Source organism: Vicugna pacos, chromosome 9 (genome assembly GCF_048564905.1).
Source record: "Vicugna pacos chromosome 9, VicPac4, whole genome shotgun sequence".
Lineage (NCBI taxonomy): Eukaryota > Metazoa > Chordata > Mammalia > Artiodactyla > Camelidae > Vicugna > Vicugna pacos.
In genome coordinates this window covers 3,464,902-3,492,882 of record NC_132995.1, presented here as the reverse complement: position 1 = coordinate 3,492,882, position 27,981 = coordinate 3,464,902, and the positions used below count along the sequence as shown (strand labels likewise).

Below are 27,981 nucleotides of genomic sequence, written 5' to 3'. Positions count from 1 at the left end.
TTGGAAAACCCTTTGAAAGTCTCTGATAAAATTAAGCATATACCTGTCCTTTGACCCACCCCTTCCACCTCCAGGTGAAGGGCTGCATGTATGCCTATCCACACAAAGACATAGCTAAGCGTGTTCACGGAAATTTTACTTGTAAACGCCCCAAACCAGAAACAAACCCAGATGTCCATGAACAGGAGAATGGATAAACACACTGTGGTACAAACATACGATGGAGTAATATTCAGCAGAGAAAAAGGAAGAAGACACTAATACAGGTGACATCAAGCATAAATCTCAGAAATAGCACATTTAAGTGACAGAAGACAGACACGGAAGAGTACGAATGGCGTGATTGCATTTATATGAGTGCGTATGAAAGAACAAAGGCAAAACTCACCCAAGGTGACAGGTCAGAAGAAAGAATGATCTCAGGGGAAATGGCAGTCGACTGGGAAGCGTCACAAGGAAACCTTCTGGAAGGATGGATGTGGATGTTGGTTACACCAAGGGATGGATGGATGGAGATGGACAGATGTATAAATGGGTGGATGGGTGGATGGATGGAGTCACTGAGCTGTGCACTTAAGATTTGTGCATTTTACTCTGTGAATACCTCTCACTTTAAAAACTTCCTTAGAAGAAAGAAACACATCTTCATTGGAGATTTGAGGAATGGGACCCCCGCTTGCCTAGTCCTCTAAGGAGCCTCTGCCTCGTTGTCCATTCCCTTGTCGGAAGTTCTTTCCAGGCTCCAGGTCTTCTCCAGGCTGTTTCTTAACGGCCGAGTACACACAGGTTTCCAGAGGCTGCTTCATCTGGCTGGAGGGGCCCTGACTTAGGGCTCTGGTGTCCAGGTCAGCATAAGTTGTTCCATGGGGTTCTTCAGTGCTTGAGACCTGGGACCCTTCATCCTGGAGGTAAGCAAGGCAAAGCGGGTCATGTATTCCAGGAGGAGCAGCTGGCTAGGAGGAGGGAGCAGCCACAGTGACAGTGTGGAAGGCAGCTTTCCAAGAGCACCCCCAGGAGCCTTCTACCCCCAAGCCCTCGTGAGGCCCCCTCCCCTCCTGAGTGTTGGCTGGCCCCCGTGACTCTCGGCTCTTGAACAGGATATGGTGAGAAAGATGGAATGCCACGTCCACGACCAGGTTACAAAAGACAGCGAGCCCCTCTCTGTTTGCCTCCCTCTCGCTCACGCCAGTGAAGCCAGCTGCCATGTTATGAGTCACTGTGTGGCCGTGTGGCCATGATGGTCTCCGGCTAACAGCCTGCCGGGCACCAAATCCTACCAACAACCACCTGCGTGACTGTGGAAGCAAGTTCTCTCCTGTCAAGCCCTAATCAGCCCCTGGCCGACACCTCAACCACAGCGCTGTGGGATCCGAGTGAGAGGACCTGGCCACGCCGCACCCAGACTCCTGACCTGCGGACCCTGCGGGATGACAGTATTGCTTTAAGCCACTGTGCTTTGGAGATGGTTTGTTAGGTGGTGATAGTGAATTCCTACAAACAGAGGTGTTTCTGTGAAACGTCTGGAAGAGGCAAAGCCATCAGGTCAGAAGGCAGATTAGTAGTTTCCGGGGGCTGGGGGTGGGGAGGAGGACATGGGGAGAGACTGCTAAAAAGGTGTGGGATTGCCTTTGGGGTAATGAAAACATTCCTGGAACTAGATAATGGTGGTGATCGCACAACGTTGTGAATGCACCGGCAAGTTACCAAACTGTACGGGCTAAGATGGTGAGTTTTGGTGGGGGGGAGGGTATAGCTCAGTGGTAGAGTGCATGCTTAGCATACACGAGGTCCTCGGTTCAGTTCCCTGTAGCTCTGTTAAAATAAATAACTAAATAGGTAAATAGATAGATTCCTCCCCCCCAAAATGGTAAATTTTGTTATGTGCGTTTTGCCACAATAAAAAAAACATTGCGTTGTAAAGGGAAAAAACAAGGGTTGCTACTCATAACTGCAGGGTATACTATGCAAGGCACTGTGGTCCGCGCCTCCCAGAGGGATCTTGCCCGATTTCCATCATGGCACCCGAGGTGGGGTGTATTAGCCCCATTGTCCAGATGAAGAAACTGAGGCTCAGAGTGGGAAAGCCACTTGCCTGAGGTTACACAGATTGCTGTGAGAATCGGAGCTTCAAGGCACCGAATGCTTACACTGTGCCTGGAATCCGACTGATCGTTATGTGACTGTGAGCTCATGAAGCCCCCCCCCGTTAAGCCTGCCGAGAAGGTGGTGTTCATCCCAGTTGACAGACGGGGGAATGCCCTCAGAAAGAACAAGTTGTGGGACTCAGGTCCCATGGCCGGGGAAGACATAGAAGAGTTCAGACCAGGTTCTCCTGACATGGACGGGAAGGGCGGGAGCGGGTGAAAGCAGGGGCCCTGACGTTGACAGAACTGGGGAGGGTGGTGATGGAGAGCCTGGGGTGACAGGGAGTCACCAGCATGGAAACTCACCAAGGCGAGGGAACAACTCTTCACAGCTGCTGATGCACCTGGGAGCGAAAAGATTCTGCTGTTGCTTCGTCCCCAGGCTCCAGGGGTCAGATTTATGCACACACACACCCGCTCACATGCACATGTGTGCACACACACGCATGCACGCAACACAAGCACACATGCATATACATGCTCATGTGCATGAACACAAACATGCTGGCTACTTGTGTGTGCACACACAACACATACACGCCTAGCACACACACCCCTACACACATTTGTGCAGTGCTGCATGCATACTTCCACAGACGTGTTCACATACATACATATGTACCTGCACCCCTACACATGCAGACTCACATATGCACACTCAGACACGCATGCACAAAAATAGCACACACCACACACATGCATGCATGCATATACATACACACACAAATACTTGAACACACACACGTGTACCCACCACCACTTTCTTTCCCAGGCTGATTACTTGTCACCCTGTCTTCAGGAGCCTTAGAAGAGCAGGAGCTGAGAGAGAGAAACAGTGAAGTATTGGAGATAAAGGAAACTAGAGAGAGGAATCACCATCCTTTTGAGGAGGTTGAGGGTTTATGCAAAGCAGGGCCACAGCACGGTCTCTAAACCAAACGCCCTGCTGCCCCCCCCACTCCTGCACCCCACCTTAGGGTCTCCAAGCCATTTGGATGCTCAGGAAAGTCTTGTGAGGCGAAGGGGAGGAAAGGGTTGGGGGCAGTGTGGTCCATGAGGAAAGGAACCCAGGAAGGACATGGAGTGAGAAGTGGAGGATGTTTGCAAGAAGAGAGAAGGAGAAGAGAAACTTGGCATGGTCACTGGAGCTGGTCTGGGGCACATAAAAGGTTGAGATAAGAAAGAAAGAAGGTCTTAACTAGTCCGGGATGCATTACAGGAAGAGTTGAGTATTGGCTGGTGGGATTCTCTTGAGTAGCTCTACCTTTTGGTCCTCTTGTCAGGATGTACTCCTGGGATGAAAAGAGAGAGAGGAAGGGTTAATCCTGTGCTGTTAACGTCCTCGTCCCATTTCTTCCATTTCCCCCCAAATATGTAGCCCTTGTTTTCCTGAACTCACCACCCTGGGTGTATTTGTAAATGAGGAAGCAGGCGAGGAGGCAGAGGAAGATGAAGATGACGATGAGAATGATTCCAGTGGTCCCTGGTGGAAAGGGGGAGGTAAGTTGGTTTCCTGAGACATCTTCTGATGCCTAAGTATGTCTACCATTGATTGAGTTTCTCTCACGAGCTGGAGATCTCGCTTCATTTGTCTCCTACTTGCAAATATCCTGGGAGACAGAGAATGGTACCCATCTTACAGATGCGGCAGCTGAGGGTTGGAGAGTTGAAGTAGGATTTCCAGGCACCTCCTCAGTGATGAGTAGGCAGAGCTTCGACGCTAACCCGACTCACCTCGAAAGGCTTTCGCCTTGAACCACAATCTTCAGGCATCATTCAAATATAGACAGACATCCTCGAGAACTTTCCCAGCGGTGGACACCCCGGTGCCTCACAGGGAAGCCTCACCCCTTGACTGCATGACTCTGCCTCTTTCTCTTACCTAGCCTGCTCGCTGCTCTCTCGGAAGACTTTCCTTCGTCTTTACCTAGAAGACAGAATCCTTGAGTTTAAAAGAAGTGGACTTGCAGAACAATAATGACGATACTAGACCACTGATGGATCACTCTTGAAACAGTATCTTGTTTACCAAGGCATATCTACGTAGTAACGGTGTAAAAGCACGCACAGGAGCGATGACACCGACTTCAGGGCAGAAGTTTCTAGCGAAGAGAGCAAAATGATGGGAACTGCGTTGAGAGGAAAAGAAAGAAAACATATTGGATCAAGTATGGCTAGATGTGAACAGTTAAATTCTGGGTGGTGGGTGCATGACTGCCTCTCATTTCTGTTGAGTAGTGCTTTTCAAATTTCTCAAAAGAAAATTCTTATATATAGGGTATGGTCTTATATTTTGTGTGTGTGTGTATATACATATAGTAATATAGAGAGGATATAGATAAGATAGGTACACACATACGCTATAGCACGTATAGGTGTGTGTATACACTTAGACATAGGATAATATGTGTATCATGTATGTATTTGTCATATACAGTTGACCCTTGAATAACATGGGTTCTTTCAATAGTAAATAATACAGTACTACACAGTTCAAGTTGTGGATTAATCCGTGGTTGAATCCAGGGTTACAGAACCTTCGCTGTGGAGTAACCGTGGATACAGAGGGCCAGCTACCCCGTAACACCCTGCATTGTGCAAGGGTCCACTGTGTGTGTGTGTCCATATGTGTGTGTGTGTGTAATTGATTATGCTTCCCTAGGGAACCCTGGCCAGTGCAGCTGGACAGGCAGATTCTCTTACAGCAGATACAGCTGTGGTTCCCCTCTGTTTGGGAACCACAAACAGAACACCTTAGCCAGTTTCTGCAGTGCTTCTGGGGGCAAAATAGTAGTAACTGAAACTGACATGTGTTGAGTGCCTACTCACATATCTAACGTTTAACCTTTCCCAAAGCCCCCTGGCTGTTCTGTAATCCGCATTGCACAGAGAGGTCAGGATAGAGTGGGGGGTTTTTGTTTTGTTTTTTGGTCCTTTTTTTTTTTAAACCAGATAAGTAAACTAAAACTCAAAAGAAATGTCGCAGGGCCCCACAGCTGGTGAGCAGCAGGGCGGGGGCTGGGACCGCAGTCCGCTCTGCGGCTGTGGTACCCACCACACCTCTCTTCACTGGCTTTCCCATCCACGCTCGTTGGTCCGGCCTCGTGGCGTTGATGAAAAAGAAGGGTCCGACCCTTGAGCCTGTCTGAAGGCCCCCCTCTGAGCCCTGCACGTCAGGAAGGCAGCAGGCCCCAGGAGCTCACGGGTGACCCCTGAGCACTTACTTCCTCTGCTCCCAGGGTACCACCTTCAGCTCTTCACTCCTCTGTTCTACCCAACTTGGCTTTCAGCCCACAGCCGCCGTCAGGGAGTGGGAGGCTGTTTGTCACCACCGCCTCCTCTCAGCCCAGCCCTTCCCACCAGCTGCCTTCTGCTTTCTGCTCAGCCAGAGACCACATCAGTCTTGTTCAAAGTTCAGAAATGATGACTAAACGCCACGAGCCACTCGATTCCTAGGGCCTGGCTTGAAAGAAATTGGACTGGGAAATTGGACACAAATCGAACTTTGGAATAAAGGCAGGGGGACCCAGTGACCTTAAGGGAAGATGGATGATGCCAAGTTAGGCAGCCAGTTTTATTATTAAATATTTCTTGACTAGCTGCTGGTCTGGGACTTGTAATGTTAAGTAGTGAGAGGCACCAGGGATCGGAGGAGAGTGTGATCTCCACCTTTAAAATCCCCACCGAGAACTTTGGTGTCTCACTGGAAACTAGACAGTGGATCTGCCCCCAGGGTTTCTCCACTTTGGCGCTGTTGACATTTGGAGCTGGATGACGCTTTGTGGAAGGCGGAGTCCTGTGCATCGCAGTGTGCCTGGTCTCCAGTCCTACATGCCAGGAGCATCCTCCCCGCCCCCAGTTGTGACCACCAAAAATGTCTCCAGACATTGCCATGTGTCACCAAGTGTCAAAGAGCCGATGGTCTAAGAAAAATAAAGGGTGAGGCTGGGGTCAGTTACTTCTCCTTCCCTTTCGTCTGTCAGGATTACTGCCACCCACCTTGTCCCTGCCTCCTGCCTTGGCTGATCAGAGGACTCTCACATCTCCATGAGTGAAACCTGGGTGGGCAGCAACCAGATTCAGAGTTCTGGTCCTACAACTGCTGCGTAAAAGTAAGCGGTTTATAAAAGGCTCTGGCGAACCCCAAGGAGGGAACTCTTGGTCTCAATTTTCAATAATCTATCAGTGCAGGGGGAGGGTGTATATAACTCAGTGGTAGAGTGCGTGCTTAGCATGCATGAGGTCCTGGGTTCAATCCCCGGTACTGCCATTAAAGTAAATAAATAAATAAACCTGACTACCTACCCCCACCAAAAAAAACAAAAAACAAAAAACAGCCTAACTGTTTACAATAGCCAAGACATGGAAACAGCCTAAATGTCCATCAACAGATGACTAGATAAAGAAGTTGTGAGATATACAATATACAATGGAATACTACTCAGCCATAAAAAGAATAAAATAATGCCATTTGCAGCATCATGGATGGACCTGGAGATGATCATATTGAGTGAAGTCAGACAAAGACAAGTATCATACAATGTCACCTATATGTGGAAACGAAAATAAAAAATTTGATACAAATTCTATTTACAAACCAAAAACAGACTCACTGACATAGAAAACAAACTATGATTACCAAAGGGGAAAGGGCAGGGAGGGATAAACTAGGAGTTGGGGATTAACAAACACACATTATAAAATAGATAAATAAGGACCTACTGTATAGCACAGGGAATTATACTCAGTTTCTTGTAATAACCTATAATGGATAAGAATCTGAAAGAAAATATATATACATATGTATATGTGTAACAATCACTTTGCTGTACACTTGAAACTAACACTGTAAGTCAATTACACTTCAATAAAAATTTTAAAAAATTATCTATCAGTGCGCCTGCACCCAATCATCCACCCTCCGAAAGGCATCCTCTTCTCTTCCTCTACCTGTTGCCCTTGGCGACAGTTGCCAGGATTTGAGGAGCAGCTGAAGGAAGACAGGCAAGGTCTAGACTGGGTCTGAGGACAGTTTCTTGGTTCATTCCAGGTCAGCTGTTATGTCAGCATAGTCATGTCAGAGGCAGCGATACATGTAACCATCAAGCAAGAAACTCAGAAGGTTCCTCGTATGCCAAGAAACAGAGGAGCTTTTTAAAGTATTCACCAGTTGTTGAATAACCCACAATTTAATAGCTCCTTCTTCTGTGGAGAGCAAATCCAGCTTACCCATTTTGCTCTGTTTTATCAGCATTTTGAGACAGACAGATACACACCCTGTGGCCTTTTTAGAAGCTGGAAGACCTTAAGAGTTCATGTAATTTCCACCAATATTCATAAGTAATAATAAGGATAATATTTACTATTATTGTTAGAGGGATACACATGTTTTTAGTCTACTATTTCCTGGCATGTTCCATTAGGACTTTGGTGGGTTTTTTTTTTCCTGTCTGAAACTTTGCATTTATTCATCACATTAAAAACAATTTGTTGAAGCAGAGTTGATGTACAATGTTGTGCTAGCTTTAAATTTTTTCCCGTTACAGATTATTACAAGATACTGAATATAGTTCCCTGTGTTATACGGTAGGTCCTTGTTGTTTATCTATTTTATATGCAATAGTGTGTAAAAGAGACCCCAGAGAGCTCCCTTGTCCCCTTCCACCATGTGAAGACACAGGAGAAGTTTGTAACCCAGAAGAGGCCCTCACCCCACCACGCTGGCACCCTGAACACAGACGTCCAGCCTCCAGAGCAGTGAGAGAAAAAATTCTGTTTTTTATAAGCCACCAGCCTGTGGTATTTTGTTTTAATAGCCCAAATGATGATGTTTTTATTTTATTTGGCAGGAGGGGGTGGGTAATTAGATTGATTGATTTATTTTTAACGGGGCTGCTGGGCATTGAACCCAGGCCCTCGTGCCTGCTAAGCACACAGTCTCCCACTGAGCTGCACCCTCCCCTCCTGGGATGCATTTTTCTCTCCCCTCCCAAAGATAAAATTATCCAGCTCAAAAATGACAGTAGTGCCAGGTTAGGAACCTCCGAGTGATCCCTTTAACTCCATGGGCCAATATATATGTACATGTATTTCCCCTACTCTTTCTAGGCTGCTTGAATGAAGATTTTTGTCACTTGGACTCAAGTATTTTGAGTAATTCAAATACTGTTATCAGAACTGTGGGTTGTAATTGATTACTTCCGTTATCTTTAGTTCTCACAAAAGTTGTGTGGGTTAGGTGTGCACGCTGACCCCGCCCCCCGCCACAGCCCCGTTTCACAGATGCTCCCTGGGTGAGCCTTGAGGACGTGATCACAGTCACAGAAGGACAAATAAGCCACACAGAAGTGTGATTCCACTTCCGTAAAGTATCTGTGGTCAGAGTTCTAGAGACGGAAGACAGCATGGTGGTTGCCAGGGCTGGGGGAGGGCGAGGGCGATGTGTGGTTTAATGGAGTTTTGCAAGATGAAGAAGTCTCTGGAGTTGGAGGGTGACAATGATTGTACAACCATGTGAATGTACTTAACACTACTGAAACGTACACTTAAAATGGTTACGATGGTAGATTTTATATTATGTGTGGTTACTGCAGTTTTTAAAAATGACCTCTTTCAAAAATGAAGGAAAGGAGAGAGGGAGGGAGGAAGGAAGGGGAAAGCTTGACTGGGCCAAGCTGAAAGGCAGGAGTGGTAGAGCATGAATGAAAATGAAGCACAGAACTTCCTGCAAGTCTCTGAGTGCTGTAGGAAGGTATTCGCTTCCCGGGCCCTTTGATGGGACCCAGTTTTGATGACACGTCTCCCTCCTCCTTTGTCTTCTTACTGGACCCTCTTTCTGCATAACTTCCAGAGGTGTCGTTCACACTTCAGTCTAAACGAGTTGGTGCCCCACCCAGGACATGTGCAATGACTTTGTGGTTGTATCTTATTTTCCTAATGGGGGTCAGGTATTACAAGTGCACCCCACACACACCAAGCCTGGACCCCTCAGAGCGCATCCGATCATCCATGGTGGGAAGCCCCTGCCCAGCCTCCTTTTATGTGGTTCTCCACCACCTGCATTGGCTCTTGAAACAAGATCTGCTCCACTGTTCTGCAGGATCCTGGCCCTAAAGCCATCCTGCCCAAGTGATTTTTCCAAGCTCCAGAGTCTTGGAGGGACAGAACCTCCCTCCAGTCCACTCCCTCAGGCGGTAGGAAGATTATCCAGCCCTGGTTCTCCCGCTGGTAAAAATCTTACCTGTGACCCGGATCGCAAGGTGATTACTGGGGTGGGAGGCCAAGAAAGGGGCCCTTGCCTGGTAGTACACACAGCTGTAGTTCCCTGTGTCACCGACGCTCACATTCTGAAGGGAGAAGTCTGTCTCCTTCCCTGCTGGACTCCGGCGCTGCACGGGCATTGGCGTTCCTGCCTTCAGTAGGGCAAACATTACAGCCACAATTTCAGTGTCTGGCCTCTGGCACTGCAGGGTCACCTCTGCTCCTTCAGTCACAACACCCCTTTGGTGGGTTTGGAGGGAAGGTTTAGAAAAATACCCTGTAAGAGAAGGAGGGCTCTGAGATCACGGGGAGAAGCCTTGGGTCCCCCACTCCCCTGTTCTCCTGGAAGGAGGTTCTCGGGGAGTGTGGGAATGACAGGTACCTGAGCTCAGCCTCTTTCTACTCTGACCCCAGGAAGGAGCTGCTCCCTCCTACAAGCCCTGCGTAAAACCAAGGCAACAGTTCTCTGCCTGACTTTCTCCGTCTCCCCCTCCCCAACTACGCTGGAGATGGGGACTCCCCGCCCCCCTTCCTCTGGCTCCTCCCTCGTCCCTGTCCCGAGGGAGATCACACGTCATTCTGAGGCACCCCCTCCTCACCTGTCACCAGTAGTTGCAGGGCATCACTGGGCTGTGAACTTATGTGGGGACGGCCTTTTCTGTAGTATTCACAGGTGTACTCTCCAGCATTAGTGCTTTTTAGATCCGTCAGGTGAAATTCCGCCTGGCCCTCTGTGGAATCAGGTGATTGCAAGAGCTCCAAGACCTTTCCTCCCTTTCTGAGAGCAAAGTTTACATCCTTGGTAGGAGTCGAGCATCGCAGGGTCACGTTACTGCGGGCAGGTGCCACCGAGCTGGGCCAGGCGCTCAGGGAGGGCTTGGGAGGTGACTCTGGAAGGAAGCAGGTCTCAGGACTGGATGTGGCCGACTCACCTGGTCTCAGGAAGCCCGTTTAAAGAAGGAAGAAGGGAAAGTGGAGCCTCTGGGGTGGAGGATCAGGGAAGGTTCAAGGAAGAAACACTCACCATCTCTTCTTAGGTCTCCTTGGCCAACACACAGCCCTGCAAAGAATCATCCTTGAGACTCAAGCACCTGTGCGGAGCCCACGTCATCTCCCTCCTGGTCCCTGAGGGGCTGTCCCAGCGCTCACACTGAGCTCAGACCCCTCATCATCTTATTCGCCCACAGTCCCAGCCTCCTCCCCAAGAACACATGTGGCATCACCGTGTGTCTGCAGCGTGTGTCAGTTTGCTGTGGCTGCTGTGACAAATTACCACCAACTTAGTGGCGTCTAACATCACACGTTTATTATCTTGCAACGCCCCAGGTGAGAGAAACCCAACAGGACAGGTCTCACGGGCTAAAATCAAGGTGTCTGCAGGGCTGCGTTCCTCCTGGAAGCTCTAGCAGGAAGAATCAGATATCCTGGACTTTTCCAACTGCTAGAGGCTGCCCGCATTCCTTGGCTTGTGGCCTCTTCCTCCGTCTTCAGAACCAGCACTAGGTTGATCAAGTCTGACTTCCTCCTAACAACTTAGTTCTCCTTGGCTGTGGAAACGTAGCCAGAGCTTCTGGGAACGAGGCCGTGGAGATCTCCGGGGCCTACCCCAACAGATTCCCTGGCATTTCTCACACTGTCCCCCTTCACCATCCCGGGTTCGTCTCCCTGCAGAGAGCCCCCTGGGTGTTGCATGGTTCTGCCATTTTGCCCCAGAACCTACCCGTTTCTCCCCACCATTCATCCTTTATCCATTCGTCTATCCTGTGATGTCACCTCTAGATTTCATGGTGGAGGAGAAGACAAGAGACCACTAGACTTGACTGCTGGTCAGCTTTGTCACCCTGAGTGTGTCAGCATTGTAGAGGACATAGGACCCATCCCTTCCCCTGGTGCCATGGCTTCTAGAGACAGAGACACCAATGATGACAAAAACCATTTGGTTGGGGAAAAGAACACTTAGGTTTTAATGACACCTATTCTTTAAAAAAATTTTTTGTATTGAAAGTATAGTTGATTTACAATGTTGTGTTAGTCCCTGGTGTACAGGATAGTGATTCAGTTACACAGGTATACATTCTCTTTCATTATAGGCTATAACAAGATATTATAGTTCCCAGTACTATGCAGTAGGACCTTGTTGCTTATCTATTTTATATGTAGTAGTTATTCTTTTTTTAATACATTTTTTAATGGAGGTATTGGGGATTGAACCCAGGACCTCATGCATGCTGAGCACGCACTCTACCACTGAGCTACACCTTCCCCCGCCAAGTAGGTATTATTCTTGATGCTCTTGGGTTTCATCAGATATCTGGAGTCACTAGAATTTAAGCCTCTCAGGGCAGAGAATGCATCCTCAGTGCTTGTCTAGATTTTGGCAAATTTTCAGGAAACACGTGTGGACTGACTGAGCTTAAGCCTTAGATGAAGAGAGTCATTTGCAAAGATTATTGATACTTCAGAAATAACAGTGGCTTCCCAAACTCCCTGTCATGTGGCACCACCTCCTTCCAGCACAACCCCATAACCTACACGTCAGCTGCTGGAAACGTCCTCCACTCTCACACAGTGGTCTGAGTGCACCTCTGACATTGCACCTGGCCACGAGTCCTGTCCTCGGGGCCCCAGAGTAAATCTCAAAAGCCTAAAATTGATGTCACTCATATTCCCCATCTTCCTCTTATGGCTCTGGATCAAACTCCGAGAAACGTGTTCCTAAGGGAGAGGGTAGAGCTCAGTGATAAGAGTGTGTGCTTAGCGTGCACGAGGTCCTGGGTTCAATCCCCAGTACCTCTAAAAATTGATAAACCTAATGACCTCCCCACCAAATTAAAAAAAAAAAAAAAGAAATGTGTTCCTTGACACCAACAGAGGTATTCTAGTTCAGTTAGCTTGTAACAATGATTCTCTATTGGGGAAAACTTTGCCCCCTAGGGGACACCAGGCAATACTGGAAACTTTTCTTTTTTCAGCCCCCTTTCAAATACATAATCCTGTGTTGTTAGCTGTAGTCACCCTGCTGCACGTTAGATTCCCGAGAACTTACTCCACTTAGAAGCCTTTGACCCGCCTCTCAGCCCCTGTGACCACCATTCCACTCTGTTTCTATGAGTTCAACATTTTTAGGTTCCACATGTAAGTGATACAATTATCCCAAGTGTTAGTCCTTCTCAGATGTATTTCACTTCGCATAATGCCCTCAGGGTCCATCCACATTGTTGCAAGTGGCAGGACTTCCTTCTTTGTCGTGGCTGAGTAGTAGTCACACACACGCGCACACATACACGTGTCTTCTTGACCCACTCATTGATGGACACTTACAGTGTTTCCCTGTCTGGGCTACTTTGAATAACCCTGCAGTGAACATGGGAGTGCTGGCATCTCTTCAAAATGGTGACTTCATTTCCTTCAGATTCCTGCCTGGAAGTAGGGTTGTTGGATCCTAAGGTAGTTCTAGTTCTGATTTTTTGAGGAAACTTCATACTGTTTCTGATAATGAGTGCACCAGTATACATCCCGCCAGCAGTACGCCAGGCGTCCCTCCTCCCCACCTCCTCACCGACACTCGTTATCGCTTGTCTGTCTGGTGCCCCTCACTCTAACAGGCACTGAGAAGTTGCAGGAGACCGTGTGGCCCCCCGAGGCCCTCAACTCTCTGGCCCTTTACATACAACGATTGCCAACCACCTACTGAGATCATTGGATTCAGTGTTCACTTATCTTCTCCAGGTTCTCCAAACCACGACTCCCTTCATTCACACTCTACACATTTCCACCCCAGAGCTCCCCGAGACTGAGACCTTTTTCATTTCCTAGTATGGCTCAGTGGAAAGTGAGGGTCTTTGGAGCTGCGCAGGCCAGAGTTTGAACTCCACTTCTCCAGGTAGTTGTTGAGTGGCCCCAGCAGGTCACTTCAGCTGTCGACCTCAGGCTCCTCTCCTGCAAAGCGAGGGTGGAAACTGTTCTGCAGAATTTTTCTACGAGATGGAAGATGACTTTAGGTCGTACAGTGACATGAGATTCAATAACATTGATTCTGTGTGAGAAGGTCATTCTCTTCCTGTTTTTCTCTGTCTTAATCACGAAGAGGAAGAGCCCAGTTGGGTGCTCTGGCAGGCAGCAGCAGCTAATTCGAACTGAATGGAATTACTTTATTTCCCCTACTGACTGTGTGCTGATGGTTATCCTCTGTTTTTGATGAGAGATACCAATTTCTCAGTAACAGAAGTGTTTTACAGGTCTTCTTTTAAAATAGAGTTGTTTTTTTTTTAGAAAAGAAATATTTAATATTTAAAATAGAGTAGCAAAAGGAAAACAAATAACCCAATCAAAAAATGGGCAGAAGACCTAAATAGACAAATCTCCAAAGAAGACACACAGATGGCCAACAGGCACATGAAAACATGCTCAACACTGCTAATTATCAGAGAAATGCAAATCAAAACTACAATGAGGTATCACCTCACACCAGTCAGAACAGCCATCATTCAAAAATCCACAAACTACAAATGCTGGAGAGGCTGTGGAGAAAAGAGAACCCTCCTACACTGCTGGTGGGAATGCAGTTTGGTGCAGCTACTGTGGAAAACAGTGTGGAGATTCCTCAAAAAACCAAAAATAGACTTACCGTGTGATCCAGCAATCCCACTCCCAGGCATGTATCCGGGAAAGATGAAAACACTGATCAGAAGAGATACAAGCACCCCAGCATTCCCAGCAGCACCATATACAACAGCCAAGACGTGGAAGCAACCTGAGTGTCCACAGACAGATGACTGGGTAAAGAAGATGTGAGATATATACAATGGAATGCTACTCAGCCATAAAAAAAAAGAATGAAAAATGCCGTTTGCAGCAACATGGATGGACCTAGAGATGATCATACTAAGTCAAACAGAGAAAGACAAATAGTATGTGTTGTCACTTACATGTGGAATCTAAAAACTAGTACAAATGAACTTATTTACGAAACAAAGAGCCTCAGACATAGAAAACAATCTTACGGTTACCCAAGGAGAAGGCAGGTCGGGATCATTTTTATTTTAAGGAAATGTTTTAAAATAATAATACAATAAAATAGAGTTGTTTAAAAAACAATAATATAAAACCCCAAGGCAACTTGAAGAAGAATATCACGCAGGAAAGAAAACAGATGTCACATACAGAGGGCAGAATGTCCCTGGGGACTTCAGGAATGACTGGATTTTGGAAAACAGGCAGAGGAAAATGTGTGTGAAGTACCCAACATACTCCTCGTACATGACATGTATTCAGGAAATGGACGTTTCTATCCCTTGCTTATCCACCTGACCCTAATACCTAACCCGCAGGTCACACCAACTCCAGCTGCGCAACAGCCTGGCCCACCACCACCTGCAACACCTTGTCCTCCTGTCCCCCGAGACGCACCAACGCAGAGCAGGGTCAGGAGTCGGGAGATCATGCTGGTCCGTCTGCGCCTCTTCCAAGATCTTCCGCCAACGCTGCTGCTGGTGGTAAGCCCGAGTGTTCTCCGGACGCCCGTTGCTGTGCGGCAGGCAGACAGCCCTGATTTGGTAACAGAGTTGCTGTAACAGCCTTGCTCCAGCTTTTTAAACCTCTAGTGTCACATACCCACAGTTTCTATCACATAGTCACAATCAGGAAATGACAACTACTTATTGCAACAGGCTCTCAAGCCACCTCAGGGACCTCCGACAGCTCAGACCTCAGATCGTCCAATTCTAAGGCATATTCACAAATCAAAGCAAAGTGGTGAGAAACTGCTGGTTGGTTGTTTATTTTCTTGTAATGGAGGGACTGGGGATTGAACCAAGGCCCTCATGCATGTAAGCACACACTCTACCACTGAGCTGTTCGCCACGTCCTCTATAGCCCAGTGTTTGTAAAGTAGTATTCTGAGTAGTAGAATGGTCAGTCTTCTTTTCCCTCTTGTTTATATGAATTTTCTAAATTTGCTGAAATTGATGTTAGTTTTAAATGGTTTTTTGTTCCTTTTTTTATATTTATTGAGGTATAGTTGATTTACAATATTATATAAGTTTTAGGTGTACAATAGAGTGATTCACAATTTTTGAAGGTTATACTCCACTTGTAGTTACTACAAAATATGGGTTGTATTCCCTGTGCTGTACAATATATCCTAGTTGCTTATTTATTTTACACACAGCAGTTTGTACCTCCTAATCCCCCATCCCCATCTTGCCCCTCCCTCCTTCCTTCTCCCCACTGGTAACCACTAGCTTGTTCTCTTGTTATCTGTGAGTCTGTTTCTTTTCTGTTATATTCACTAGTTTTGTTTTTTTATATTTCACATTTAAGTGATGACATACGGGATTTGTCTTTCTGTGTCTGACTTATTTCACTTAGCGTAATACCCTCCAAGTCCATCCATGTTGTTGCAAATGGCAAAAATTAATTCTTTGTTATGGCCAAGTAATATTCCACTATATATATATATATATACACACACACACACACCATATATATATATTGTATATACACATACCATATATATACACCACATCTTCTTTATCTATCATCTGTTGATGGACACTTAGGTTGCTTCCATGTCTTGTCTACTGTAAATAGTGCTGCTCTGAACATTAGGAGTGCATGTATCTTTTTGAATTAATATTTTCATTTACTTCAGACATATACCCAGGAGTGGAATTGCTGGCTCCCACTTTAAATGTTTTTAAGTTTTAAGTGAGGTGCTTTGGGATGAGAAAAACTGAGTTTACAAAAAAGAGTGAATGCTTCTAGAGCTTAGAGTTTGGAGCCACTGAGTTTATGGACCGATACAAGGACTGTCACGTAAACATGCAGGTGGAACACACACATTTCTTCCTGAAACCTCATGAAAAGACATTAAGGAGATGTAAGAAAAGCACATAAACTTAGGAGGAAAAAGGCAATGAGAGAGGAAATAATATGACAATAAATGTCAACACAATTTTAATAAAATTAATAAAGGGAAACCTCAGTAAAATGGGAGAACAAAAATGGAGAAGGGGGAGCTGTCAGGTCCTGCTGCTAGAGTCAGTTGCATTCCCCACAGGAAGAAGGGTACCTGCACCCCCAGACAGAAGGCAAGACCGCTTTACTGTCCCAAAGGAAAAATTTTCTCCTTCCCTGGCAACAGCTCAGCCAGTGAGACACTGTCATAACTCAGCCGATGAAAAGCCACTGTACTCCACCCTCTCAGTTTCTCCAGTGGGCATTTTGTTTACAGCAGTCCCGTCCAACTTCCCCTTCTCTGTGAAAGAGTTTCCTCCCCTTTGCTTTACTCAACTGTCTACAGCACAGCGAACTGTATTCAGTGTCTCATAGTAACATACGATGACAAAGAATATGAAAAGGAATATATGTATGTATACATATGACTGAAACATGATGCTGTGCACCAGAAATTGACACATGGTAAACTGACTATACTTCAATTAAATAATAATAATAACACAGAATTCTCAGTCTTTTGTTAAAGTAAGAAACCCAGCAAGTCGTTGGTTTTTTGTGTTTTTTTTGACCCCTGGTTCCTTTGGAAGAAGACCAGAATACTCCTGAGGCTCTGTCGTCTTAGTAGGTCTTAGTCACCTTACCATTTCAGGAATCCAGAAAATCAGTTAGGCCACAAAGTATCAAGGAGGGAAACCAATTATAATCACAGATGTTTCTTGGAAAGTTATTTTCGAAAGACGTGACCATGATTTCCGTGACTTTTTTGAGGTTATTATAAGACCCTTTTGGTCAGATACCAGAACAGATGCATGTCCGTTCATTTCAACAGCACAATTTACTAAGAGTCGTGAAGATTCGTGTCCTTCTCCATGTTGCGCCAGAAAACAAGCTTGATATTCTCAGTAATGCTTTCAAACCAGCGCCTCATCTACCCAGCTTCCGTAAACCAGTTTTATGACTCAGAAAGTTCTTCCTCCTAGGGTTTTGTTTTTTTTTTTTAATGGCTTTTCCATTCCATAGACATGAATGGTTAAATTACTGGCTACTGATGATTAACTCAATCTCCAGCCCATCTCCCCTCTCTGGGGGTTGGTGGCAGGTTGAGGGGTGATGAAATTTCCATGCATCTAATCAAGTCTTGGTCTTTCTAATAACCAGCCCCCTAGACACCCACCAAGAGTGGCCTCATTAGAACAGATGACACGCCTGTCAACCCTCCTCAATCAGGAAATGCCAAAGGTTTTAGGAGCTCCGTGCCAGCAACCAGGGGCAAAAGCCAAATAAATACCTTTTTGCCTAGCCCAAGAGTTGCACCTGGACTACTGCTAAGCGTTTTTATATTCTGCAGCCCCCGTCTGAGGGACACAGAGCAAAAAGACTCACCCTTCATCAGAACCCAGGAAGCAGTGAGAAGCTTTCTCATGAAAGCCTCCCAGGGCAGAGAAGAAGGCGAGTGGGAGGTAGCAGTTCCTCACAAGCCTCTCATCTTCCCATGTTCCAGGAGGATCTTAAGGCTTCCTGCCAAGACTCAGATTAGCTGCAGCTCAAGCCTCTGACTGGTACGGGATGGGAGAGGTTTCCAGGACCCCACAGCAGGTCTGCCCCCTTACGGTGGCATGAGCTTTCCGGACTTCTTTAGAAATAAGCAATGGATACAAGGTCTCCCCAAGGATGCTGTTGTGATGCCTACGTGTCTCCCCAAAATTCTTACATTGAAGCCCTAACTCTCAACGTGCTGGTATTAGGAAGTGGGGCCCCTGGGAGGTAATTAGGCCTAGGTCATGAGGGCGGAGCCCCCGTGATGGGCTGAGTGCCCCTATGAAGAGGTGAGAGACATCCCTCTCTCCCTCTCTCTGTCTCCCTTTTCTGCTCGCTCTGAACCACATATGAAAGGTGCATGTTGATAAAAAGCAAAGCTATTGATAAACAGCCCTAAACTGTTCAACTATGTTCTGTTAAGTGAGAGAGAAATAAATTTATATATTTTTTTTCCTTGGGGAGGGGATCTGTTTCTCACAGCAGCTTTAATTGCTGCTCATCAAGACAGTGAGCAGCAGTTTGGTTAATGCTTTACTCCGTGAGCTTCAAGAGAGTAGAGTTCATGTCTGCTGTTACTCCCAAGATCACCCCCAGCACCTCACACAGTAGGTCACCCCTGGCAGCCCTTAAATATGTGTGCAGCAAGTGGATGGATGAGGACTTGGGGGAAGCAGGTGCATGGACAGAAGCGCACGTCCTAAGGGTGAAGACGCCTGGGGGTGTGGAATCCGAAAGAAGATGCCATTGAAGCTAATGGTAGTCATTTTTCTTGTTATAACTATTGCTGTTATAACAAACTGTCACAAACTAAATGGCTTTCAGTTCTGGAGGAGAGAAGTCCAAAATAGGTTGGCAGGCTGCATTCCTTCTAGAAGGCTCTAGGGGAGAATCCAATTCCCTTCCTTTTCCAGCTTCTAGAGGCACCTGCATCCCTTGGCTTGTGGCCTCGCATCTCACTGACCTCTGCCTCCATCTTTTAAAAAAATTGTAACACCTTTATTGTGGTATGGTTCCTGTACAGTAAACTACATGTATTTCAGATGTACAATTTGATGAATTTTAATAGATGTATACATACACCCATGTAACTACCACCACAATCAAGATAGCTAACATTTCCATCACTCCCCGAGAGGTGCAAATTTCAAATTCCCAACTTATCCCTTCTCACTCACTTTCCCCCTTGGTAACCATAAGTTTGTTCTTCATGTCTGTGAGTCTGTTTCTGTTTTATAGATAAGTTCATTTATGTCCTTTTTTTTTAAGATTCCACATATAAGAGATATCATATGGTATTTTTCTTTCTTTTTCTGTCTTATTTCACTTAGAATGACAATCTCCAGGTCCACCCATGTTGCTGCAAATGGCATGATTTTATTCTTTTTCATGGCTGAGTAGTATTCCATTGTGTGTGTCTATATACCACGTCTTCTTTCTCCAGTCATCTGTCAATGGACATTTGGGTTGTTTCCATGTCTTGTCTGTCTCCATCTTCACATTGCCTTCTATAACCCTGAGCCCTTTGCCTCCTTCATAAGTATTATATTGAACCCATCCAGACTATCCAGGATAATCTCCCCATAGCATGATTCCTCATTAAGTCACATCTGTGAAATCCCTTTTGCCACATATAATGTATTCACAGGTTCTGGGAATAGGGACACTACAGGTCTGGGGGACCAGGACTCTGTCCACCATAAACGGGTGAAAGGATGGAGCCTACTTTCAGAGGGAAGAGCTCATCCAGTAAGAATGTGTGTGTTTCCTAAAACCTCCTTTGTGCCAGGCCCTGGAGATGTGGAGATAAACCGACCTGGTCCCTCTTGGGAGGAGCTTGTGGTCTAGTCTGGGAGAGAGAGTTAATATATAGCAAATAGGGTGATGATAGGGCTCTATGCGAGCACAGATGGGTGCAGGCAAAAGTTTGCAGAGGAAGCAGCATCAAATCTGAGAGCTGAAAGATGAGTAGCATGAACCAGACAGGAGAGAACAGAGAGACTGGACCAGATGTATCACAGTCTCATTACAAACATCTTGGACACTCTGAGCTTTTACAGGTGACAAGTGAAAGGAACCACTGCCTCGAAAACCATACATTGCTTTGCAGTTATTTGATGTGATAACATTCCCCTTTCTCTTCCTCATTTGAAAGTGAAAGTGGGGGAGGAGACACACCAATGAAACCGAGAAGTCTTGACTCAACAGCCTGGAAGACATTGTTGTTGCTTCTAAGAGACAGCCACGGGGTGGGGGGCGGGACCCACAGTCTAACCACACAGACTCCCTGAAGTCCCAGGTGAGATATCTGTCTGTGTCTCAGAGGGCTGTTGGTGATATCTAGGGATAGCATATGTGGATCGCCTGGTAGAAAGAGGTGTTCAATGGTAGAAAGTGAAATCAGTGTTAGGACTACTGTTCACTCAATAAGCATGTATTGACCACCTGGTCTCTAGGAAGCCTTGTGCTAGTCACTGGGTGAACTGCTTTTGGATGTAGTGGATGGATAAATGCATGGGTAAACTGATGGATACTGAACAAGTAAATAGGTGAGCAGATGAATGAATTGATGGATTAATGAAGGCGGGAATGGGTGAACGGATGTAAGAATGAATGATAGACAAGGGCAAATGAAAGAATAGGTGGGGGGAGGGTATAGCTGAACTGGCAGAGTGCATGCTTAGCATACACAAGGTCCTGGGTTCAATCCCCCGTACCTCCTCTAAAAATAAATAAGTAAACCTAATTACTGCACCCCCAAAAAATTAAAATAAAAAGAAAGAATAGGGAGATGTGCAAATAAGGACATGTGAACAGGGGACAGACAGAAAATAGTAAGGATAAGAAGGAAGCAGTGGGTGGATGATGGAATGAATGCATGAGGAAGCTTCATATTGCCTCTAATTTCCCGTTTGTAAAGTGGGCAGATGGGATGTGATGACTTGGCAGCCCCAAGTCTGGTTCCCTCCTACAGACCTCCTCCCTCCATCTCCCGAATCCACACGTGCCAGGAGGATTGCTCTGGATGTGCGCTACCAGGGTCCCACGTTGGCACCAAGAACAAACCAGGAGAGTTCCAGCTCTTCAGCAAGTCAGTGCACGTGGGCAGCGGATTTGACTGCAAAATACAGTTCTGTTTCATCTCACAGGTGAGTTCCCTAATCGCACCCGCTCAGAGAATTGGGTGTTGAAATAACACGATTTTATGCTGTTTACTCACCTCTTAAATTTACCAATCTTGATACAGGATCTGGTTTAGGTCAGTTTCTGAAACAAAAATAACACATCAACAAATATGGCTCATCTTTCCTCAAATCATGCATGTGTGTGTGTGTGTGTGTGAGAGAGAGGTGTAGGGGTCTTTATGTCAATGAAGGGACTGGTAGCCAGCATTTTTAATAAAATAGAATATGTCAGTGCATCCATATAATAGAACTAAATATCATTTCACAGAACTTGAATTTTAGTTTATAGATACAACAGTGGTCAAGATGTAAACTTTGCTTCTTAATCTATGTCCTGTCCCCAAAGGAGGGGGTGAGGGAGTTAAAGCAGCTGATTAAGGTGGTTTTTTGGCGGGGGCGGTAATTAGGTTTATTTATTTATGTATTTAATGGCGGTACTGGGAATTGAACCCAGGACCTCGTGCGTGCAGCACGCGGTTTACCACCGCCCTATACCCTCCCCCACAATCTAACGTTTTGCGATCTTTCTCCATGTGTTGTGGACAAGTTAATTCTCTCTAGAGCCGAGGAGGTAGAAATTTTCAGTGTCTCCTTTCACAGATGAAAATTCAGAAGTCTCTGTAGGTTGTTAAAGTCTACCTACCTAGAGCGGTGGGGCTGGGGCTGTCTCCAGAAATGGAAGTCATTCTCTTACCCATAAAGTGTGAAGAGGGGAAGGGAAAGTTGGGAATTTTAATAAAACAGAAGAGGAAGTATGTTCCACCAAAATTAGGCATAAATTAAGAACACACGAGTGAGTGGTAAGGCTTGGAGACGGAAAATGTGAGTAAGAGGATGAGAAAGACATTAAGATGGGCCAGATTAAAATAGAAGTTAAGTGAATACATTCAGGAGAAACTGTGCAAGCAGCCCAGCCTTCTGGAAGGATGATTTTGAGTCCAGATCAAAACTCCACTGCGCACGCGCCACTTGCTGTTGCTTTAGCAACGGACGCCCACCTAGTGTCAGTGACGGTTCAAGGGAAACAGCTGGGCGCAAATCAAGCTGTAGTTAGAGACGAAATTCTACTTGGTCTGATGTTGGTCCACCTTTGGGAGGGTCTGAGGAGGAGTTTGGAAGAGGTTTGCCTGGGGCCAAGAGCGATGTGGGGAAGGGAGTGAGGGTGAGTTGCTTAAAAGGTGGGCTGGAGCATGCGCGATGGAAACAAAAACAACTGGCACTCATCAGGGTTCTGAGTTTGGTCGAAATCGCTGTTACATCGCAGGCAACGTTTATTGAGCATTTACTGTGAGTCAGTCACGGTTTTGAACGCTTCACGTTCATTGTCTACTTAAGCCTACAGCAACCCTTTGAGATGGGTGTTACCAGTGCTCCCATTTTGTAGACAGAGCAACCGAGGCTTGGGAAGGGTCCCTTTCCTGATATCCCACAGGGAGTGAGCAGAAGCACTGGGATTCGAACTCAGGTCTTCTGGCTAGGAAGCCTTAACCACGGATAGTGCCTTTCACTGACCTGGGAGGTCCTGGAGAAAGACCTGAAAGGAAGGTCGAGGGCGTGATGTTAAGGTTACTATTATTAGTCGGGAAGCTGGGCTCAGCGGAGAGGGCTGTGGGGCTCCTGGAAGGGCCGGTCCAACTCAAGAGGTCCCAGCTTCTTCTCCACCCTCTCTGGGAAGTGTTCTCTGTCCTCTGGGACTCAGGCCCAGACTCTACCAGGGGCGCGAATCTGGCTGCGCCAGTCATAAACGACCAGCGTGCCCAGCGCGATGAGGACCAGGCCGGCCAGCCCCAGGCGGACGAGGTTGCCCTGGGTGTAGTCCGAGGAGCCTGAGCCTGCGGGGCCAGCAAGGGGGAGAGGCGGTCAGCGTCCGAACCCGCAGTCTCGGCCCACCCTCTGGGTCTCTAGCCTCCAGGGTTGGGTTGAGAGGCAACACCCAACTCAAACTGGAGGGGTTCCACGGGAGCAGGGGTCTGGGACCCCTGGGTCTGAGGGAGGAGGACTTGGGGGCTGGACTCCTGGGTCTGAGGGAGGAGGGGGCTGGAAGGCTGGACCACTGGGTGTGAGGGAGGAGGAGGCTGGGGGCCTGGTCCCCTGGGTCTGAGGGAGGAGGGGCTGGGGGTCTTGACCCCTGGTCTGGGGGAGGAGAGGCTGGGGGCCTGAACCCCTGGGTCTGAGGGAGGAGGGGCTGCGGGCTGGACTCCTGGGTCTGAGGGAGGAGGGGCTGGGGCCAGGTCCCCTGGGTCTGACGGAGGAGGGGCTGCGGGCTGGACTCCTGGGTCTGAGGGAGGAGGGGATGGGGGCTGGAACCCTGGGTCTGGGGGCGGAGGGGCTGGAGGACTTCACCCCCGAGTCTAGGGGCGGAGAGCCTGGGCTGGGGCTCGGGCGGAGGGTGCCCTCACCGTCCCAGCTGATGACCAGCGGCTCGCTGCGCTGGGACAGCACGTAGGGGGCGGAGGGCGTGTGGTAGTAGCAGCTGTAGGTGCCCGGCGCGCGGGCGCCGAGCAGCGGGAAGTCGGCCCAGGGCTGCGCCGAGTCGCAGTACTGCAGCGGGGCCGCCACGCCCACGCGGTACAGCGCGAAGCTCATGCCCCGCACGCGGCCGGCGCAGCGCAGGCTCACGTTGGCCCAGGGCGCCACCACCGGCCCGGGCAGCGCCACCAGCGACGGGCGCGGCAGCTCGTCTGCGGGGGAAGAGGACGGGGACCCGGCGGCTGGGCGCTGCCCCGCGCCTCCCGGGCCTCCCCTTCACCTTCTCTCCCCCCTCTCTCCCTCCCCACTCTTTCCCCCTCCTCTTCTCTCCCTCCCACCTCACTCTTCCTTCCCGCATCTCTCTTCTCCCCTCCCTCTCCCCCCTCCTTTCTCTTTTCCTCTCTCCCTTCCAACCTCCCTCTCCCTGCCTCCCCAGTCTCTCAGCCTCCGTCAATTTCGACATTTCCGCCTCTGTCCTACTCTATGAGTCTCCCTCACCTTCTCTAAGTCCGTGTTCCTCTCTGTGCCCTTGTGCCTCTATGTCCCTGCCCCTCCCAGCGCCTGGGTACCCAAGCGTGCCTTTCTCTGCATCTCTGTCTCCGCCTCCTGTATGTCTGTATGTCGGTTTTCTCCACTGTTTACTGAACAGTGCCTGGCTAAAATGTTCTATTTTTAACCTTCCAGTCATGCGTGTTTCACTCCGCCTGGGTCTCGGAGGTTGTATCTCTCCCAGGGTTTCTTAACTGCAGCACTAGTGACATTTTGGATAAATCTGGATAATTTGGTGGCTGTGTGTGTGGGTGGGGGAGTGTACTGTCCTGTGCATTGTAAGGTGTCTTGTAGCCTCTCTGGCCTCTAACCATGGGATGTCAGGAGCACACTCTTCCCCAGTCGTGAAATGTCTCCAGACCTTGCCAAATGGGTGGGGGAGAAGGGTACAATTGCCCCTCGTTGAGAATCACCCCTGCTTCTCTGATGTTCCCTCTCTCTGTCTCTCCTCTCTCTATCTGTCCCTCCTCATCCCACCTGTGTCCCTTCTCATAGCCCCCTCCTCCAGGATCTCACCTGTCACCAGCAGTTCCAGGGCATCACTGGGGTGGGACCAGATACCTGGCCCCCAGCTTAACCTCCGGTAGCAGCAGCAGTAACTGCCTCCCTGGGCTGGTGTCACTTCCTCCAGGAAGAACTCCGCCAGCTCTGCAGATACATCCCGGTAAAGCACAGGAGCCATCTCTCCAGACTTGAAGAGTGCAAATCTCCAGGCGGGCTGGGGTGCCTGGCACCTCAAGGTGACATTGACTCCAGGGGTCACAATTGCAGCTGGCTGGGCCCCCAGCCACGGCTTGGGGTATGAGGCCGGGGGAACTGAAGAAATAGGACTGCCTGGGTCCTCAGGCTTCCAGGGAGCCCAAGGAGATGAGGGGGTAGCTAGGGTAGGAGAGGGATCACCTTGAGAATCAGCCTCAGTTCCCTGCTTGTAAAAGAGGGAGACACTAGACCCCAACCAAGACTTGCAAAACTAGCTGCAAATCAGAGGAGCAGGGCATCAACTCCTGACCTTTATAGTTTTTAAATATCATTTCAAGGGACTGGGTCCCAGAAACGTGCGATTTCAAATTGCCCTCCAGAATATTTGTAACATATTCAACATATTTCAATAGTTGCCAAAACTTGCTATCTACTTGGGGAAGGAAATTTGTTGGATCCCTACCTCACACCATTCCCCCAAACAAATTCCAGATTAAAGACCTACTTGTGTGTGTGTGTCTTTTTAACTATAAAAGTATTAGGAGAAAATATAGGAAAATATATTTGTCTTGGGGGTAGAGAAGGCTGTCTTAAAATATAAAATGAAAAACTCAGCAGGGACAAGGTTAAAACATATGACCATTTCAACATTTTAAAGCTGTGTATGAAAAAAGACATATAAGCGAAGCAAGAAGTGGCAGCATTGGTAGAAATGGCTAATCTGTAAATCACATAGATTAAGAGTGTAGAATGAAATCGTAGAGCCAGTCCAAATGAAAGCTGGGCAGAGCATATGAGTTCACAGAAGAGGAAATCCAATCGACCAAAACACACTTGGCATTTACTACGTGAAGGTTGCTCAACCTCAGTAATATTATTTTTAAAAATTAAAACAACAGTAAGACTTATTTTGCCTATCAGGTTGTCAAAAATTTAAATAACGGTTAATCCATTTGGGTGAGTATGTAGTGAAACAGGCACTGAGGTGCACTTAGTTGCATCGTTTGAGAAGGCAATTTGTTAGTTTCTTCTATTAAGATACACAAAGGGTAGGACCAGCCACCCAATAATTCCACCCTAGATGGACACAAAAACAGGAGCGCTCACTGCTGTATTGATTGTGAGGAGAAAAGTTGGAAACAACTTAAATATACGTAATGAGGGCTGGACAAACTAGAATCCAGCCATACAATGCAAATGCTAGACAGAAGTTTTAGAAAAGAGGGAAAAAGAACTAGCTATAATGACATGGAAAGGTCTCCAAGAGGGATTGTAAAGTGAAAAATGTAAGATGCAACACAGTGAGAGTCAGAAAATATAAATTTTGCTTTGAAAAAAAAAAACAAAGTACATAAATACATATATGTGTTTGGATGCATGGAAATGTTTTTGTAAGGATTCAGATTATTTAAGGAAGATGAGGAAAGGGAAGAGGAAGGTTGTTATATGCCCTTTAATAATTTTTCAAACTATCAATGTTACCTTTAGCATTTAAAAATAATAATTTAAAATAAATTGGTAGCTAAGGTTTTAATGGTTTTCTAGGTGATTCTTATTTGAAGTTGAAGTGTAGTGGGGGAAAATTGAGGGGAAGAAGAAGTCTCACCCATCAGAGAGCCTGGAAAGAAACCCAGAGCTATTTCAGGGTGAAGGACCCTACTTTCCAAATGGGGGAATCATTGGCATTGCCAGAGATCCTGTTTCTTGAGCCCTGCACTTTGCCGAGCTCTGAGCCAAGGGTTTTTCCATGTGATTTTATTAAATCCTCACAACAGCCCCATTTTGCAGAGAAGGAAACTAAGTCTTAGTGTGCAGTGGTTTGCTCAAAGTCACAAATGAATACTGTGGTGAAAGTGGGGTTCCAGTTTCGGTCTCTTTAACTCCAAAGTTCGTGGTCTTTGCTACTCATCTGTCCTGGTTACCAAAGTGAATGAGGATGGAAGGAAAGAAATCAAGGGGCGGGGAGGGAAGTTAAGGAAGTCTAGAGTGAGGATGGGCACCAGAATAAAACATGAGTAGTTGGAAATGGGATGTCAGCAACAAATAGAAGAATAGGTGGGGATATTACTCACCAGTTGGAGTGATGTCTGCGTAACACACAGGCCCTGTAGGAGGTTGAGGTGGGTTGGTCTGGTTAAAGCCTTTGGCTGCTCCCGAGAAGTTTGGACCCAAGCTCCTCTGGCCTCTACACTCAAGAGTTCAGACCCTTGGACTCCACCTTTTCCAGGAGACAGTAATCTGAGACCACAGTTTCTCCTCTCTGGAGCACAGGAGTCTGGGCCCCCAGTTTCCTCCTTTCCCAGGACCCAGCTGTTCTGGCTTCTCTCCCAGATCAAGATCTAGGACTCTATACTCCCTGTCCCCAGGAGCTCAGGTCCCAAGCCCTCTCCTGCTTCAAAATCTACAGAATCCTGCCCTCAACTTCCTCCTCTTCCAGGAACCCAGAAATTCAGGGTCCCTGTGTCCTCTTGCCTTAGGACCCAGGATTCTGAACCTCAGTCCTGTTATTCTGGCCTAGAATTCTGAATCCTCAGCTTGTGCTGCCCTGGTCACCCTGCACCTGCCCTCAGGAGGACCCGGTAGTCCTGTTCGTTGCCCCCTCCGCCCTCCACATCCAGGTCCCCAGCGCTTGTCTATCTGCACCCCAGCCCAGCCTGGGGCCCCAAGAGAAGAGGGTGGGGGTCTTACAGAGAGTCAGCAGCTGGAGAATCAGCACCAGGTCCATGGTAGGCACTTTTTGGCTGAAGTAGGAGCCAGGGTTCAGCCTGCACTCTCCCCTGCTGGGAAATGAGGCAACCACAGAAAGCCAGAGTCCTGTTTAGGGAAGGGAGGAGCGAAGTAGAGTGAGGAGGAGCCTCTGGGTGGCTGTGTCACAGCCCCATGGTGCTGTGGAAAAACTTGAGAGGGTGCAGTCATAACGGGTTGTGTTCATTAAACTTTACATATATGTAATATATTATATATAATATACGACATATAATATTTAATATATATATGTATGTATGTAGTACGTATTTTGTGCCAGGCCCTGTGTTGCACGATCGAGGGGCACAGAGTGGAGTCAGACTTCATTACCGCCCTCAGGCAGCTCCCACTCAAGTGGAAACACAGATCCCGATCAGGGCAGTTAAAACAGTTATGTGCACTATAATGGAAATCACAGAGGGCACTGTGAGAGT

General features: G+C 47.4%; 1 protein-coding gene across 1 annotated transcript; it reads right to left on the bottom strand.

Moving 5' to 3' along the window:
- Positions 1–1,594: 1,594 nt before the first annotated feature.
- On the bottom strand, positions 1,595–27,885 carry OSCAR (osteoclast associated Ig-like receptor). Its single transcript, XM_072968876.1, has 15 exons — positions 27,491–27,885; positions 26,875–26,907; positions 24,620–24,982; positions 23,485–23,766; positions 22,787–22,917; positions 21,121–21,160; positions 14,814–14,951; positions 10,429–10,464; positions 10,004–10,294; positions 9,385–9,681; positions 4,027–4,071; positions 3,544–3,627; positions 3,409–3,436; positions 2,899–2,963; positions 1,595–2,488 (listed from the first exon to the last, which is right to left on the bottom strand). Exons 1-15 carry the CDS (start codon positions 27,525–27,527, stop codon positions 1,878–1,880), a joined length of 2,481 nt encoding a protein of 826 aa, XP_072824977.1. The 5' UTR covers positions 27,528–27,885; the 3' UTR covers positions 1,595–1,877.
- Between the last annotated feature and the right edge of the window lie 96 nt (positions 27,886–27,981).

What these genes read in the sequence shown, in the direction of transcription:
- OSCAR (XM_072968876.1), bottom strand. Translation starts at nt 27,527, where the DNA reads ATGGACCTGGTGCTGATTCTCCAGCTGCTGACTCTCT. An exon ending in AAGATTGGTAAATTTAAGAG is followed by an intron (nt 14,952 to 21,120) that starts GTGAGTAAACAG and finishes TTACCAAATCAG; the next exon opens with GGCTGTCTGCCTGCCGCACA. An exon ending in CCTTGCGATCCGGGTCACAG is followed by an intron (nt 4,072 to 9,384) that starts GTAAGATTTTTA and finishes TCTGTCTTCTAG; the next exon opens with GTAAAGACGAAGGAAAGTCT.